This window comes from Jaculus jaculus, chromosome 6 (genome assembly GCF_020740685.1).
Source record: "Jaculus jaculus isolate mJacJac1 chromosome 6, mJacJac1.mat.Y.cur, whole genome shotgun sequence".
NCBI lineage: Eukaryota > Metazoa > Chordata > Mammalia > Rodentia > Dipodidae > Jaculus > Jaculus jaculus.
Window position 1 is genome coordinate 8,442,028 of NC_059107.1, and position 18,673 is coordinate 8,460,700.

General features: G+C 49.0%; 1 protein-coding gene across 3 annotated transcripts in view; it reads left to right on the forward strand.

Moving 5' to 3' along the window:
• The window catches only part of Gria1 (glutamate ionotropic receptor AMPA type subunit 1), a 325,559-nt gene that overhangs the window by 269,234 nt on the left and 37,652 nt on the right, over nt 1–18,673 (forward strand). For all 3 annotated transcript variants that reach the window (XM_004666536.2, XM_045151919.1, XM_004666535.2), the window contains exon 12: nt 13,596–13,794. In XM_004666536.2, the coding sequence (XP_004666593.2) occupies nt 13,596–13,794 (199 nt within the window). The remainder of the gene's footprint in view (nt 1–13,595; nt 13,795–18,673) is intronic.

The following is an 18,673-nucleotide window of genomic DNA, read 5'->3' on the forward strand; positions in this document are numbered from 1 at the left end:
CAGTTTCCACATTTGCCAAATATGATGTGCCTGCCTGGTAGCGGAGAGGAACAAGTTAGAGGAATGGACATCAGGTATCCCTTGCAGCTCAGCCTAGGCTCCCAGTGAACGGTAATTGCCGGCGTGCCCCGTGTGGTTTAGAGAACAAGACATGCTCGCCGGTTCACGTGCCGTGACACACACTGTGCCTGCTCCAGGAAATGGCTTTCTGCTTCAGAATGCTCAGAGCCAGCCAGCCAGCCCCGCACATCCCAGTCAGATAACACTTCTCACTCGAAGCCCTTCCAGAATCTTCCTAATAGGGCTTGACCTTTCCCATTTTCTTGTTTTCTTAGCACTGAATCAGTGACCAGCTATGCCATTCATCCCAGCACAGCTACCACAATGCTGCGTGTGTGTGTGTGTGTGTGTGTGTGTGTGTGTGTGTGTGTGTGTGTGTGTATGTGCATGTGTGTGTGTATATGTGTGTGTGACATGCTCCTTTTATGAAATTGATTTCCTTGAGCGGAAACCCCTCAGGTATTGCCCCCATCATGTTTGAGGCATAATCAGTCCTTAGAAAGCATGTGTAGTCTTTCACCTACACAGTGTATGGTCGCTGCATACGTGTCCCATGCCAGACACTATCCATGCTGCCATCACTAGGGACAGAGCAGGAAATGATGCTAAAAGACCGTACATATAGTGCGGAATTGGGTGATCTCTGAATGAAAAGGGCATCAATATAACTATGCACATAACACTTCAGCTCGGATGAGTGTTATGACCACAAGGAGAGAAGGTAAGAAAGGGACAGTGGCAGGAGTGTTACTTCGTGGGGACATGTGTGAGGGGTTGACAACGTGTGGCTAGAAACCTGAAGGAATGTGTAAATGGATGCAGATTTGGGACACTTTCAGGGAAGTGAGTCCCAGGCAGAGGGAACAACCACAGGGGTTCTACAGTGACTGAGACTTTGCTGTGGGTGAGGAAGTGCAGGAAGACCACAGATGCTAAAACACAGTGGCAGAGGGGCATGTGCAGGCATGATTAGAGGCGGGTCCATCAGAAAGTGTCTCACATGTCTTGGTAGATAGAACACGTAGCTGTCATTTTCTCATCATGACAGGTTCTCAGTAGTGACAGTAAACCACAGATTCCTGTTTACGATTTCCAAAGACCCATGTGTGACCGGGAGATGGCTCAGTGGATAGAGCACTAGCTGTGTAAGTAGGAGGACCTGAGTTCAGATGCCCAGAACTTACATAAAACTAGACACAGTAGTCTGCATCCACAATTCCACCTATAATCACTGAAAACTTGTGGGCCACGTAGCCTGTCATACAACATGGGTGACTAACAATAGTCCTGCCTCAAACAAAGGGGAAGGCCAGGCCCAACAGCGGAAGCTGTCCTCTCACTTCCACACATGTGCCATGGTGTGGGCACGTGTGCAGACACACAGAGGTTTCCAAAGGTCCGTGTGAATTTGGACGGCACAGGACAAGAGAAGAAGCAAAGACAAGTTACACTAGAATCCTGGCTGTACCCGTGAGGGTAGATGGCAGGGAGGTAAAGACTAACGTCTAATGAACTGCATTTCAGGGGGAGGGAAAGAGAGCAGTCAGAAGTGACACTGTAGGTCTGAAGAGATGGCTCAGCGGTTAAGGCGCTTGCCTATAAAGTCTAAGAACCTGAGTTAAATTCCCCACATAAAGCCAGATGCACAAAATGGCACATGCATCTGGAGTTAGTCTGCAGCAGTTAGAGACTTGGCATGCCCATTCATATTCTCCCTCTCCCCGTCCCCCCGTCCCCCCGTCCCCCCGTGTCTCTACTTCTCTCTCTGCTTGCAAATACATAAATAAAAATACAAAAAAAAAAAAAACAGAAGAAGAAATGATAGGCTGGAGAGATAGCTTAGTGGTTAAGGTGCTTGCCTGTGAAGGCTAAGAAAGCATGTTCGAATCTCCAGGTCCCACATAGCCAGAGGCAAGGGGATGCAAGTGTGTAATGTCGCACAAGAGGCAAATGCATCTGGAGTTCATTCACAGTGGCTGAAAGGTCCAGACATTCTCTCTCTCTCTCTCTCTCTCTCTCTCTCTCTCTCTCTCTCTCTCTCTCTCTAAAATATAAAATAACAAGAAAAGGAGAAATGACAGTGATATTTTGTGGTGAGAATAAGAGAGACAGTGTTGTCATTGCCTGAGAAAAGTGGAGACGAGTAAGTTCAGTTGTACTTTCTTGGAGCATTTGGGTGGGTGGGAGAGAATTTCGTTTCGTGTAGCTCAGGTCTGAGGTAGGCAGCTAGAGACGGTGCTTAGAACATAAGGAATGGCTTAGAGTTGCACAAGATGTCCTCACCAGTGTCTCTGTGTGAAGGCCAGGGGCCTAGAGGGGTTATTCATGGTGAGGCCGTGGGCAGGGGTAGACAGAAAGTTGAGGCCTGAACTCTGACCCAGCTCAGGAAGAAGAAAGAAGGAACTGAGGAAGGACCAACCTGGGCACTGTGTGAACAGGTGTGGAGCCTGGCCTTGAGGAGACCTGCTCCCTGGAGCAGTCATACCCTCCTCCTCCTCCTCCCTCCTGCTGGTGACGCCTTGAGCCTTACAGCTCAAGGACAAGATGGACTTCCTCCTTGCACACTGTGGAATGTGACTGTCCCTGTTTCTGGAGTCTGGAAACCAAGGCTTAGAGGGTGAACCAAAGGATAAATGAATGAGTGAACTCATTAACTCGTCTGCAGCCCTCGCTTGGTGAGCCGTTGGCCATGCTGAAGTAACCCTGCCTAGGAGGACATGGGCACCAGAGCTCTGTAAGAGCCATGTGCTGGCCCACTGAGGCCTGGGCTCTCCCAGCTGTGGTCCACCCCAGCCCCACCCCTGGGACTCACCAGTGTCCAGGGTCCTTCCCACCTGGACCCTGGTGGCTGGCAGCTAGAGTAACTATGGGAAGTCACCAAGCTCTGTCAGGGAAGTGCTTTGAAGCTGGTGACAGACACGGTGACTGACCATCAAGACACACCTGGGAGGCAGTGGCCTCATCAAAGAGGTTGTTGCACTTGGCCAGAGCTAATCACCCTGGTCTGGGCATCTCTCTCTGGACAGAGCTCAGACATCAGCAAGATGGACAGACACAGCTCTCCTGGTTGCTCAGAGCCAGGCTCCCACGGCCCAGGCCTCTGAGCTCCTTTTCCATCCCTTTTCAAAAATAGCCATTTGAAGTCAATGACAAAGGGAAATAGGTCACCCTCTGTGACCTCTTGAGCTTGGCTGACTGACAGCCCCAGGAGGTGTCCCTTCTGTCCCCTTCCTCTGGGGGATGACCGGACACATAAAAAAGGTCAAGACCTAACTCTATGTGGAGACATCCTGGAGAGGAGAATGCTGGGATCAAACACTGATTGGTGCTTAATAAGTTCCCACTCCCTTCAAGGCCCAGGCATGCTCCCCAGAAGCGCCCTGGCCCCGGGCGCCGACTCCCCGACCTCCAGCCTGGCCCACGCTCCTCAGCTGCCTGCACGTCTCCGTCCAGAAGTGGTTCCTCTGGACTGGGCAAGGCACTACGCTCCCTGGCCGGCTTTGGTTTTCATTTTCTCTCCCGGGGAATGTCTTTCAGGTGAGCAGTGCAGTTTCTCTGTGTTGCAGAGATTCACCAGTTCCCACAAAGGACCAGGCAGGGCTCAGTCTGCTGTATCTGGCCCCCAAGCCTGTCCTCTTGATCCGTGTCCTCTACTTCCTCCCTAAGGATCAAAAGTCACTGTCGAGTGACTTGCAGGTCCCCTAGGGGCTTGTGGAGGAATTCGTACTCACATGACCGCTGCTTACCAACGCGGGTCTCAGGTCTCGGGGACTCCAGTGGACACCAACCATAGGGTCAGACATCGATAGCTCACAGGCCACACTTAGCATGATGCCTGTTCCCCCACTAACCGGGCTTGAAACACAACCGTGCACTGTTGTTTACACGTCACCCGTGGCTGGCTTCACACTACCTTGAGCAGCAGAGCTCCTAAAACATCCACCTCCTGGACCGTGGACACTGAGCCATCATCTAAAGCAAGAAGTCTAAGTTGTGGGATTACAAATGCACATCTAAACTCCTGACATGAGTCCTAATCAGCGACCAGGACAAGAAATGTCTGTCAGAGTCCAGAGAAGGGCCCATGCCATCTTCCACAGCCCCTGTCAGCTTCGAGCTGGGCACCTAATGATATGTTTGCTAACAGAGGAAGTGTACAGGGTATCTTTCTCCTTGCTGGCATCCAACACCGGACAAGAAGCCACTTCAAGGAGGGGACAGGATGATTTTAGTTTACAGTTTGAGAGGATGTAGGATGTCATAGAGGGGAAGGCATGGCCATAAGAACGTGAGGCTGCTAGTTATGTGTAGTCAGGAGACAGACAGCGGACAGGAAGTGAGGCTACATTCAGAAATATCCGGACACACCTCCCTGGACCCACTTCCTCTAGATAAGCCCTAACTTAAGGCCTGCCCCCAAGGAGGAACAAGCGTTCAAACACGCGAGCCTTGGAGGGACATTTCACATTCGAACTAGAATGGGACTGAAGTCCATTTTCTAGAAAAGACAGCACGCAGCCAGCACTTGATTCCCAGGCCTGGCACCATCCATTCACCCCGTACAACTCACCATGGAGGCTCTCGCCTCTCCCCCAGTGCCAGCTCCTACCGAGCACCAAACCCTGCCCCCTGTCGGCCTGCCCTCCCCAAAGTGAGCTCTGGTCTGCAGGTTGCCGAGGGGTCAGCGCTGTGACCGAGGGCCGGCAGTGAGGTGATGGCTCCGTGCTCCAAGGCGGGGTCTGGAGAAGTCTGCCGTGGAAGTGATCTGTCAGGCGCGTCGTCCTTGTCCTCTGTCTGCGATCACTTCTCGCAGCCTCACACCTCTCCCGCTCTGCGTTTGGCATTCTCATAGTCGCACTTCAAAGGCCAGAACGGGATTCTTCCCCTCTGACTCCTTTGCTTGACCTCCGTCTGCACAGTCAGTAATAGAAGGAAGTCCTTCTGAGTCCCCCTGGTTCTCAGTCGTTGCCTACGAAAGTTAGTGTTGTAATTATTGTCTACAAAATGTACGGAAGAAGGCGATGGTGGCTCAACCACAAGCTGAGAAATACCAGGCACTGTGCTAAGCACCGCTCAGAGAATCCGGAGTGCCGAGCTCCCAGGTTCGTGCTAACCCCTGAGCCACACTGCCTTCCCCTCTTCTCCACTGGACTGTGATCAGAGGAAAGGTAATAGAGGAGAAGAAGTCGGGAGTTAATCATAGCTGGAAACGTTACAAAAAAGCCATATGGATGCCTACTTCTTTGTTAGCCAATTAAATAATATAAATTAAGATTTTCTTTTAAAGTGAGAGTTTAGCATCTTACTTTTGGGGATGGGTCACTTACTGACCCTGGAGCTCACTGATACAGCTACACTACCTAGCAAGTACACCCCAGAGATCCTCTTCCCTCTGCCTGTCCGACACTGGGCTTACAAGTACACATCATCACACCTGGCATTCACGTGGGCGCTGGGCAGTCTACTGCATGTCCTCATGTTGGCGCAGCAAGTAATTTACCCATTGAGCCATTTCCACAAACCCATAATGAGCCTTTTAATAAGAAGAAGGTTATCTCCGGCTGGAAGTCGGGGGTTTTGCAGGAGTTGGAGGGCTGAACATGCCACCGATGGTAAGAGCAAAGGGCCTGGAGTAAAGAATGCATGGGAGCTGACAAGGAAATGGTGACCTGGGTGCTCTCACCACAAGGAGACGCATTCTTCAAGCAACCCATGAGCTTGAAAGAGAAGCCCCAGCCCCCACCCTAGCCAGCAGTGACATCCGCCTAAGCAGGGAATCCAGACCTCGGATCCAGACGTCAGACGCAGCAGATGACTGTTAGAAGACGCTGTGTTGGTAATGATCTCAACGGATGCAAGCAGGCTTTCACTTCCATGGAGATGTTCCCGAGCACGCTGTTGGCCATGGCCTCCGCTGAGCCTTAAAATCAGTGGGGGCTGAGATCTGATATAGTGGAGGCATAAAGTGTGTGTCCATCCACAAACAAATCCTGATTTGGTGAGAGAGGTAACATTGACCATGCCAGGTTCAGAATAGGAAACCAGTTCCTATAATTTTTTTTTTTTTTTTTTTTTTTGCTTTCGTTTCAAGACAGGGTCTCATGTAGCCTAGGCTGGCCTCAAACTTGCTACGTATCCAAGGATAATCTTGAATTCCAGATTCTCCTGCTCTCCACCACTCTACTTCTGGGACGGCACATGTGCGTCTTCACACAGGGTGCCGGAGATGGAACCCAGGGCTTCACACACGATAGGCAAGCACTCTTCCGTCTGAGCTGAATCTCCTAGGGAATTCCGGTCTCTACTCCCAGCCTCATTGCCTCACCGAGTGCCACACAAGTCCCTTGAGGTCTCTGAACCACAGTTCTTCACCTGTATAGTAGGGAGATCCATGCCTCTATCATCTTTTTGCAGAACTATGGATGAGTTAACATAAGACTCTGGGTTCACAAGTCATAAATCGTGGTCTATTCCAGAGGAACATAAGAGATTCAACAGGAGTTTTGTGGAAGAGCTGTGAGAATAATCAAATTCCGATGACCCACCCAGACCTCTGGCAGCCGTTCCTCCCCTGCTGAGAAAAGTGCTGCTTCTCCCTGAGGCTCCCTGGGGAGGTCACAATCATCATGAAGACCACTCTTCCTGTTCCAGCAGCTCCGTCCAAAGCTTTCCTCTGAATCCTCTCAGTTTAGTTTTAATAGCTTGTACCACTGCAAGAGAAAGATTCGGTGAAAAGTCTTTCTAGTTCCAAAAGTTGGGCTTTAGCCACCATGGTGCAGAGCAGGGAGACTGAGGCCCAACTAGGCAGATGACTTGCATGGCAATCAATGGAAAACCAAAGGTTTTCTTCTCGTTCCTAGTCTGGCTTCTGGTAATGCTGACTGACCCCTTGCCTCTAGAGAGAGGCTGGGAAGGTGATGTTGCTGGACAGAGAAGCAGCTCGCCCATCCCAGGTCTCAGCGGAAGGTGATGAGGAGCACCATCTGTGCCCTTTTTATGGACCAGACACAAATGAAACATATACATAGTAGTTTGAACAGATGGTTCAAATATGTTCAGTGTTTTATTAGCTTGTAGATTGGATCTGCCGCTGCCTGGCTGAACCTGGGTGGATCTTAGGGTCCAGCCCTCAGGTATGGTGGTGGGTTTGAGATTCTAATCTAAAGATATGTAAAGTATGCCTACCTGGAGTTCCTAAAGTGTGCTGTGCTATGCTTTTGGTTTTTGGCTTTTTGGCTTGTGCTTCTCTCTCTCCGCTTGGACCTGTGAAGGCAGGCCAGCTTCTTCTGCCATTATGGAACTTCCCCTGGGTCTGTAAGCTTCAATAAATCCTTTCCTCCATAACCATGCCTGGTCTGGAAGTTCATCTCAGTGAACCTGAAGCTGTCTGCTACAGGAGTTGATATCAAGGAGTGGAGTGAGATGACCCTGACCATGTGGATGTTGGTCTTTTGGAACCTTTGTTTTAGAGGAATGGGCATGGACTGGTGCTTGTAACTGAAGACACCTTCTGGAGTGGTCAGACAAATTTTATGGACTTTTCTGATGACAGTTTAAGAATGCTAAGTACAGACAGTATTGAACTTCAAGGCTTAGTTTATGAGCTTTCTAAGGGGAAGGAAAGACTGCAGAGGACTTTATTGGAACTGGGCTACTGGCATAAGAGCTGGCTGTGTCCTGCTGCCCAGGCCCAGAGAGTTTGATCAAGGTTAAATTTGTTATGGACTGATGTGCTTGGCTAAAGATATTGGCTGAGAGATTATAGGTTGGAAAACTTCAAGCAAGTTAAAATTACAGGCACTGAGACTGGTTTTAGGTTACCAAAGCTACTATTGTCAACATATTAGCAATCTTAAGGAAGATGGCCCAACTGTTTTACATTAAAACAACAGAGCGGATGCCTGAGGAAAGACTATCGTAGAAATACAAACTCTTTTGGAAAGAGTTTACTGAGGAAAGAACCTGCTTTCCAATGTTATGATTTATTTGGACCCTGAATTAAGAATATGGTTGTGTCCTGCACACCTACTATTATTTTGGAAGCATGAAAAATGCATTGAGTGGTCATGAAGTGCACATGATTCTAGGAGCCACTGATGTGGCCTGAGGCAGGGTGTGATGACTCTGATAGGCTGGAAAAGCCTTTAGAAGATGGACTGTGGTTTCCATGGAGACCTGAGGATGTTTTGGATATACCAGGACTGTGCAAGGGCTACCATGGAGTGCACTATTAGCCTGGCATGGAAGTTTTCCCTGGCTACCCCGCCCAGCTGGAGGGGCAGAATTGGAAAATCCAGAGACTGTCAGTCTCTGGTTATATTGGACCTGAACTACGGAAGTTTGATGGTAGTTGAGTTTGCATTGTTTTAGTCTCTCCTTGCTATGCTTTATACCAGTTGAAAATATTTACTCTGTGCCTTTATATGTTGGAAGTATTGAACTTGTTTGATTTCACAGGGCTCACTATCTTAAGTTGGTCAAAACTGTGGGGACCTTTGAAATTAGACTGAATACATTTTACAATGTGTGATGGCTTTAAATCTATTGGGGGCCAGGGGCCAAATGTGGTAGTTTGAATAGATGGCCCCAATACATTCAGTGTTTTATTAGCTTGCGGTGTGGACCTGCAGCCACCTGGCTGGAGGCAGTGTCACTGGGTGGATCTTAGGGTCCAGCCCTCAGGTGTGCTGGTGGGTTTGAGATTCCAATCTAAAGATATGCAAAGTGTGCCTAGCTGGAGTTCCTGAAGTGTGCTGTTCTGTGTGGCTTTTTGGTTTGTGCTTCTCTCTCTCTGTTTGGACCTGTGAAGGCAGGCCAGCTTCTTCTGCCATTATGGAACTTCCCCTGCATCTGTAAGTGTTGAGGTCAGGTTTGCATCACTGGTAGAAATCACCTGACCAAGAGCAGCTTGTGGGAAAAAGAGTTTTATTTTGACTTACAGGCTCAAGGGGAAGCTCCATGATGGCAGGGGAAAATGATGGCATGAGCAGAGGATGGACATCACCCCATGGCCAACATAATGTGGACAATACCAACAGGAGAGTGGGCCAAACACTGTCATGGGGAAACTGGCTTTAATACCCATAAATCCACCCCCAACAATACACTCCCTCCAGGAGGCGTTAATTCCCAAATCTCCATCAGCTGGGAACCTAGCATTCAGAACACCTAAGATTATGGGGGAATCAAGCCACCACAGTAAGCTTCAATAACTCCCTTTCTCCATAATTGTTCTTGGTCTGGAAGGTCATCTCGGTGAACCTGAAGCTGTCTGCTACAACACCGTAACAAGCCTGTTCTCCTAACGTTCCACAGAGGCATGGGCTGGCAGATAAACTGCAGAATCTCTCTTTGGAATCTTCATTAGGGCTAGCTTCTCAGAATACCCAACAGATACATATTAATTAAAAGAGCACAAGGGGCTAGGGATGTGGGCCAGTTGATACAGTGCTTGCCCATCATGCACAGGGCCTGCATTCCATTCCCAGCTCCACAAAGACCAGGTATGATGGTGCATGCCTGTCATCCCACCATCAACTGGAAGGGGCAGTCAGGAGAGGCAGAAGTCTAAAGTCATCCTTGGATACATGTCAAGTTCAAGGCCAGCCTGGGCTACATGAGAGCCCATCTGAGAGAGAGAGAGAGAGAGAATTGGGAAGGATCCTGAGGTCTAGAACTTCCTTGGGAAGTCTTTGAGCTTCACTTGATGAGTCTGAGCTTGGAATGACTTAGCTGCTCTCTTAGTTCAAGGATACGGGAGGAGGAGACAGCCACCCTGATGTTTAGTAGAATGTTACCCCTCCAGGTACCCCAGACCATAAGCAGTTTCCTGTTCTCCTCCTGGACCTGGCAACTCCTCCCAGTCTAGAGCCATGTGTGTGTGAGCTACTGAGTGTGTGTGGGCTACTGAGTGTGTCAGCCTGGGCTCATTTGCTCACCTTCCACCGAGAGCCTTTCTGTACCGGGCACCAGAGTCCACTAGAAGAACCCATGGCTCCTCTCTGTCACCTAACAGGCATCATATTTGAGCTGCATGAGAGCCGTAGGTGTGTTAGACTTTAACACTAATACTCTGTTGGTTTGGATGAGGCCTGGAGAATGCCTGGGGTTTTGATCAGCAGCAAAGGCAGCAGATGCTAAGGATAGGAGCCATTTGACGATGAGGGTCCGAACAAAACCTAGCATGACCAGAGGATGGGATATACTGGAGAGTTTGCCAAGGGCTACCTCATGCCAGGCCTAGGTGACCCCCAAAGGGCTCCAATTTGATTCCAAGTGTTTTATGCTTCCATGAGTTTTAAGCAGGAAGTCAACATGATGCAACGAACATATTTTTAAAGGATTCCAAAAGACCATCTTGGGGAAAGGAAATAGAATATGGAGGGGAGGGGGCGGGCAAATGGAAACCAGAAGTCCAGTTCACACACCACAGTGGCCCTCTGGAGTGGGAAAGGGTGTGCACATTTTGTGGTCTGGACACTTGAATCTGCCACCTCCCAAGGTGAGAAAGAGCCCTGGGCCAGCTAATGGCACACACTGGTGTGATTCTGGGTCCAATTACAACAGGTCCTGGGACCCAGGGAGAGGTTTTCCTTTATCTCTGTGCTTTGCTGTACTGTCCATGAAGCCACACAGCTCACTCAGCTCACTTGTGATTTCGAACCACATGTTCTGAGAGATGGAAAGGCTGTCAAAGGAAGCAGCTAGTCCCTAGTCCACTTCTCTCTCTTTGCTAGACTTCTGTCACCACCACATGTACCATGGAGGACCAAGAGCATGCGGAACACTTCTCTGTAAATTGATTCACTCTTCAGGAATGGGCACATTTCCCTCTCTCACGGGACGGCCATCTCCTTCATGCACCACCTTACTCCACCATCAAAAGAACTACACTAGGGCTAGAGAGATGGCTCAGCAATTAAGATGCTTACCTGGAAAGCTTAACAATCGAGGTTCAATTCCCCGGTGCCCACGTAAATGCACAAAGTGGCACTTGCACCTGGAGTTTGTTTGCAATGCCTAGAGGCCCTGGCATGCCATTGCCAATTTCTCTGAGTGGTTCTCTGCTTGCAAATAAATACAATAAAATGACCAAAAATATGCCCTCCCTGCAGCTGAGATGTACCCCAGTTGGAAGAGTGCTTGCCTAGGGTGCATAAAACGCTGGGTTCCATCTCCAGCATTGCATATACCAACTGTAGATACCGGGTGTGTTGGTGAACACCTGCAATCCCAGTGCTGAGGATGTGAATTACAAGAAGATCAAGAGTTCAAGGTTATTCTGCCGGGCGTGGTGGCTCACGCCTTTAATCCCAGCACTTGGGAGGCAGAGGTAAGAGGATTGCCGTGAGTTCGAGGCCATCCTGAGACTCCATAGTGAATTCAGGTCAGCCTGGACTAGAGTGAGACCCTACCTCGAAAAACAAACAAACAAAAGAAAAAGAGTTCTAGGTTAACCTCAGCTACATAGCAAGTTCAAGGCCAGCCTGGACCAGACAGATGACTCTATCTATATAATATCTATATCATCTATCTATATCTATCTTCCTCCTACCTAGTTAGTGTTTGGTTTCCTGGTTCTACTAAATGCTGCTGTACCAGGTCACGTGGTACAGGCCCCCTGTCATGCCTTGGTGGACACGCCTCTCCCAGTCTTCTCTTCTGATGGCAGGCCCTGTTCCGCAGCTGCCCTTCACGTCATGTAGCCTCACTCTACTCTGGACCCCCAGTCCTCTGAACAAGTCTTTTCTCCATTTTTCCATTGCTCTGAAATATCTAGGAGTGTTATTTCCCACCTCTCAAAGTATGCCAAGAGTGTATTGAATTTCCTGAAGTGAACACTGTCTGCTAAGAGTGAAAAGGAATCTCCAGGAAAATGTGACAAACATGATGTGCACACAAACACTAAGACGCACACACGTGCATGCAAAGACATCAGAAAGAAAGAGAAATGGAGGGCTGGAGAGATGGCTTAGCGGTTAAGCGCTTGACTGTGAAGCCTAAGGACCCCAGTTTGAGGCTCGGTTCCCCAGGTCCCACATTAGCCCGATGCACAAGGGGGTGCATGCGTCTGGAGTTCATTTGCAGTGGCTGGAAGCCCTGGCGTGCCCATCCTCTCTCTCTCCCTCTATCTGCCTTTCTCCCTGTGTCTGTCACTCTCAAATAAATAAATAGAAAATGAACAAAAAAATATTAAAAAAAAAAGAAAGAGAAATGGAAAACAGATCACTGAATCACTGTGTAGTTCAGTCTGACTTGAGGCCAGGTCAGTTGCCCCCACATAAAGCATAAAGCCACACTGAGGAGGTCCCAAGCCACCTCGCTGTTTTTTCAGAAAGACTTAGGAAAGTCAGAGACATCACTGTGGAGCTCTTTTCTGGCCATCCTTCTCATCATTATTATTGGAATATAAAGGAATATGGTGCCAAGAAATTCAAAGAAAAATTCTCATCACTTCTGATTAGCCTCTGGGCCTGTTGGTTTCTTGGTTGGTTGGTTAGTTGGTTTAAAAAGTTCTCGTGTAAGGCTGGAGAGATGGCTTAGTGGTTAAGCGCTTGCCTGTGAAGCCTAAGGACCCCGGTTCGAGGCTCGATTCCCCAGGACCCACGTTAGCCAGATGCACAAGGGGGCGCACGCGTCTGGAGTTTGTTTGCAGAGGCTGGAAGACCTGGCGCGCCCATTATCTCTCTCTCCCTCTATCTGTCTTTCTCTCTGTGTCTGTCGCTCTCAAATAAATAAATAAATAAATTTTAAAAAAAAGTTCTCATGTAGCCTAGGCTGCCCTTGGACTGTGTAGCTGAGAATGATTAGGAACTTCTGATCCACGTGCTTCCAGGTCCCAGGTGCTGGGATTGATGTGAATTCCCACCAAATCCGGTTTCCAGTCCAACTTTTATCTTGTTCTGTGTCCTGGAGGGAGTGTTGCCTACAACCAGTAGTGACTTTCCCCATAGTAACTGGCTGTTGTCATTCTTCATTTTTCCAGTACACTCTTCCTTCCCATCCTTCTAGGCTGTCATTCTGGTGCCCTTGGCTAGCTAAGAGGGCAATAATGAGATGGCTCGATCACCATTTCTGCTCCCATCAAAGTGTGCACTGGGTGCATTTGCGCTTGATCTCTGACTTCATTTGCACACACACACACACACACACACACACACACACGCGTATGTGTGCATAAATGCTCCGTAGGTGTGGCTGTGTTCTGAAGGATGTTCAGACATGACAGGCGCACCTGTGGACAGGTGCTGACCCCTCTTTGTCGGGGCTGACGTGCGTCATGATGCATCCAGCTGTGTGAAGTGAGCACGAATGTGTGTCTCGGGGCATTGCCACCCTGAGAGACAGCCGTCCCACAGCTCCTTATCGGTGACAAGGAAGACATCTCTCCAACATGTGCAATTCTCACTTCTCGTTGACAGAGCCAAGGGTGCCGCAGGGCCCGACAGCTCCTCTGGAGGAGCGCGCTCTCAGTGCCCACGCCGAGCCTCTGCAAGGGTGCCGGCTGCTCTGACGCGTCTTTCTTTGACCTGCAGGTCTCTATCGGGCCGCATCGTCGGTGGCGTCTGGTGGTTCTTCACCTTGATCATCATTTCCTCGTACACAGCCAACCTGGCTGCCTTCCTGACCGTGGAGAGGATGGTGTCTCCCATCGAGAGTGCTGAGGACCTGGCAAAGCAGACGGAAATTGCTTATGGGACCCTGGAGGCAGGGTCCACCAAAGAGTTCTTCAGGGTAAGGACATCCCTTGCCCTTGGGCACCTTCTCAAGATGGAGCCACCGCTGCCATGGTGAGGGCTTGTAGGCTGGTCTGGTATGGAGTGCTTACCTGGGGAGCAGCAGGCAGGAGCCCCCGAGTTCTATCCTATGCAGCACTACATCAATTAGTAATTAATTAAATAAATAAATAAATCAGGAATGAAAAGATTATAAGAGCTGCAGGTTGGGAGGGCATACCCCGAGGCCTTCCCCCACCTCCCAATGACTGACTGCTGCTCTTGCAATGCGTACCCCACAACCACAACCCCATGGGGAATACCAGCAACCCCGCTGAGCTGGGCCCTCAGCAGAATGGGGGCCAGGGAGAGAGGAAATGGTGGTATCAACACAGGTTGTGTCCATTCAAAGTATATTCTTGATAAAAATAAGTAACTGTGGGGCTGGAGAGATGGCTTAGTGGTTAAGGTGCTTGCTGTGAAGCCTAAGGATCCAGGTTCGATTCTTCAAGACCCACATAAGCCAGAAGCACATGGTGGTGCATGCATCTGGAGTTCCTTTGCAGTGGCCTGAGGCCCTGGTGCCTATTCTCTCCCTCTCTCTCCCTCTCTCTCTCTCTCTCTCTCCCTCTCTCTCTCTTTCATAAATACATAAATAACTCTTAAAAATAAACAATGAGTGTGAGGGGAGATGGTTCAGTCCACACAGTGCTTGCCTTGCAAGCATGAGGACCTGAGCTTAATCCCTAGAATTCATACAAAATAAAGCAAAATAAAATTAAAAAAAATAAAAAGCCAGGCATAGTGACATGCACTTGTAATCTGTAGTGCTGGGGAGGTAGCCCTGGAGCTCACTGTCTAGCCAGTCCAGCTTCATTGGCAAGTCCAAACCATGAGAGATCCTGCTTCATACAGTCAGTGGATGACTTCTGAGAGAAATGATCCTAGTTTGTCCTCTGGCTTCCACATGCACTTGTATATAGGTGTATGCACACCCACCCACACCTACCTGCATCACACAAACACGTATGTGCACATGCACGTAAATGTGTAAGTAGTGCACTGTGGCCGGCAGCCAGGGTAACTGCCTGCTTGAGTATTACTCAGGGAAATTTGGAGTAGTTCTCAGCTTTCTACAGACCCCTGAGACATGCGCATTGCTACATTCTAGAAGCTTCAAAGCCCCTGCATCCATTTAGCACCCTGCCATGCGCCAAAGACCAAAGGACATGGACCCAAAGCCCTCCTGTGAGCGGCTAGTTAGTAATCAGGAAGAGCCTACAAAGCAGTCTTACTGTGGGGCTCACTGCCTCACAGTAGGAGCTCTGTGCATGTCTGCTTGCCTGATGAATAAGAAGATGCTAGGGGGGTGGGGGAGTCCCTGGAACAAGAGTTCTCTTGAGTAGAGAGCCAGGAGAAAAGGAGCATGTGGGCTGGAGAGATGACTTAGAAGTTAAGGCATTTGCCTGCAAAGCCTAAGGACCCAGGTTCAATTCCCCAGGACCCACAGAAGCCAGATGCACAAGGTGGCGCATGCGTCTGGAGTTCTTTTGCAGTGGCTAGAGGGCCTAGTACACCCATTCTTTCCTCCCCCTCTCTCTCTTTCTCTCTGAAAGAATGAAGGAAGGAGGGAGGGAGGGAAAGGGAACATCTGAAGACAAGAAGTAAGACTCTAAAGTGAAGCCTGAAAAAGGGAGGAATCCAGTCGCTTCCTTGGGCTAGGCCCCGAGCCAACATCTCTCCCACATTCTCCTATGGTGTCCATGGCAATGTTGTCAGTGGGAACGGAGGCGTCACCACTGGCCAAAGGGGAACACGGAGACTCAGAAGGGCCGGGCTGCCCAGCGTCCAGGGGTTAGCGCCACATGTGCCCTGCCAGGTGGCTGCATCATGGCCTCTTGTCCCTTGCCCACAGAAGAAAACTGCTCAGATATGTCTCATGGGTGAAGAGAGATCACTTTCCCTCCTATGAGGCCAAAGCAGGGAACAGTGAAGCATAAATTCATCCACCCCCATCCCAGAATCTGGCTTCCAGTCCCCACAGCAGCCCCAGCCCAGAGTCATGAAATCCTCTGGGACAGTGTATGCACTTACGATGCGTGAAGGGTGGTGGGAGCTGAGGAGATAAAATAGACCCAAGAACAAATGCCCCAGTGCGTCCCTGTCTTCCGCGTTCCTGGAGATCACACTTTCTGATGGTCACTGAGTGCTTGTGAGCGCAGCCTGGCATCTGAGGTACGGCCGAGGGGACGTGGTGATTTTCCGCACACTGCTGCCCCAGGGCTTCTCAGCTCCGCCTGTCCTTGCCGCCTGTTCCCTGTTGTGCCCGTCCTGTCAGGTCACATTGCATCTTGCAATCCCCCTGCTGTGGATGTTGTTGGTTTTGTGCCTGGAAGATCCTCGGGTCCCAGCCGATTTTATGCACGTCCCTGCTTCCCGTGAGAGTCAGTCAAGTACGCTGAAGAGCGTGCGGTTGGATGCGGGCAGTTCTTCCCCTCTTTCTTCTTCTTCCTCACACACTGACACCGCGGCCTGAATGGCGAACCTTCATGCCCAGAGCCAGATATTTCAAGCTAGCAAGAGGCTTACAGATTACTGTGCCCAGACTTCTGGTGAAGCAAAACAGAAACCAAGGCCCAAAGAGAAGGAGTGTTCCACATAGGAGACCATGATGTAGCAGTAAAATGGAGTCTAGAAGGCAGGATTCCTCACACCCAGTCCAATGTCCCTTCTGATTGTAAAACCTACTGTAGGTGTTTGAAAGACACCCTGAGGCATGGACCCCCTCCCGCTATCCCAGAGGGACTGGCAAAGGCCTTCATGACCCCACAGTGAATCCCATAACACCACCAAGGAGGGCCCCAGGAAAAACGGGACTGGGGGTGAGGGGGTGAAAGAGTACATTGTTATTATATATATATATATATATATATATATATATATATATATATATATATATAGATATAGATATAGATATAGATATATAGATATATAGATATATAGATATATAGATATATAGATAGATATATAGATATATAGATATAGATATATTTACATATATATAAAATAACTTCTAAAAAACATACTGTGTGACAAACCAAATAGACATCTAATGATGGGCCATCAAAAATTAAAAGTCATTGCACTGAATGTCTGGAATAATATGTTTATTAAATAGAGGGAATCTCTGAAGGCAAATAAAGGTGCAAGACCCTTTTCCAACATTTTTTCTTCAAGACCTAGGAATTTTCTGGGTCCAAAATACTTTATACATCAGTTTTCTCAAATGATAACTACATGCCAATATGCTTTCACAGTCACTGCTGCCCAACATCAAGGAAATAAACTGAATCCTTGTGCACAAAGAAAAATGTTGCCTGTATAGCGATGTTGGATTAAATAAACATGTAATCTATTTAGTAGAGGTTGTATGAGTCACTAAGTCATTAACTCTAAAAAGAAAGAGAGAGAGTTCTTTCTATGTATTTAACCTGCATCCATTACAAAGAGTTTTCAGAAGCCAGATCAAAATATCATAATGCCCACAAAATGCCCTTAGGAAAAGGGCTCCCTTTAGAAAGAGAGTGCGAGGTGAGAAAGTTGAGCTGAGATCTTGGATCACCCCTGTCCCTGAGAAAGGTCTGCCGAGTACAAGCCACTCCGGCTCTGAGAAGGACTCACAGAGAAGGCATCTCCCCGCCCTTGCTCAGTGGCTTCCACAGACTTGAGACCTTCTCTTCCCAAAAAGAGATGACTTGTAATCCTGGCAGAGCAGCCATCCAGTAAGTAACTCGGGAAGCCTGTCCTTCAGAGATGTCAGCCCTTCCAGAGCTGTCTTTCAGAAAGAGCCACAGGAGCCGAGCAGGTCAGGACCCCTGGAATGGGTCTTCTGCATCAAACATTCTAGATGATCAATGGGGCATCTGCATTTTCACGACCCCAGTCTGAGACACGGGTGTCCAATAGAGGTTAAGGGCTACTTGAACCTGAGTGGTCCAAATATACAGGATTTACTGTGGTCTGTGCAGTGAGAAGGATGTGGCCAGGCGGAGCCAGCTTAGCAAATAGGGCAACGAAGCCAGGCAAAGTCCCAAAGAAAGGAAGGTTCAAGGAGAGCTCAGAGAAGATGAGAAAAGCAGTTTGACTAGATATGGAAGCTTTTGAAAAATTGTGTGTGTGTGCATGAGGATGTGTTCATGGTGTGTGTGTGTGTTCATGGTGTGTGCGTGTTCATGGTATGCGTGTGTGTGTGTTCATGGTGTGTGTGTGTGTGTTCATGGTGTGTGTGAGTGTGTGTGTTCATGGAGTGTGTGTGTGTATTCATGGTGTGTGTGAGTTCATGGTTTGTGTTTATTTATGGCGTGTGTGTGTTTATGGTATGTGCTTGTTCATGGTATATGTGTGTTCATAGTATGTGTGTCATGGTGTGTGTGAGTTCATGGTTTGTGCTTGTTTATGGGTGTGTGTGTTCATGGTGTGTGCAGCTCTGCATGCGCATGTGTGTGCAGGTGAGTAGAGACTGTAGGATAACCTTGAGCTTGCCTCAGGAACGCTGTCCTCCTGCGGCTCTCATTGGTCTGGAGAGAACCAGTTAGGCGGGACTGAGTGACTGACTGAGCCCTCATGTTTTCACACCCCCAGCACTGAGATGACAGGCACGTGCCGCCACACCTGGCATTTTGTGTGGTCTCTGGGGATGGAACTCAGGTCCTCACGCTTGTGAGGCAAGCTCTTCACTGACTGAGCCGTCTCTCCAGCTCCAAGAAGCTTTTAAAATAAATAGGGGCTGGGCTGGAGAGATGGCTTAGCGGTTAAGCGCTTGCCTGTGAAGCCTAAGGACCCCGGTTCAAGGCTCAATTCTCCAGGACCCATGTAAGCCAGATGCACAAGGGGGCGCA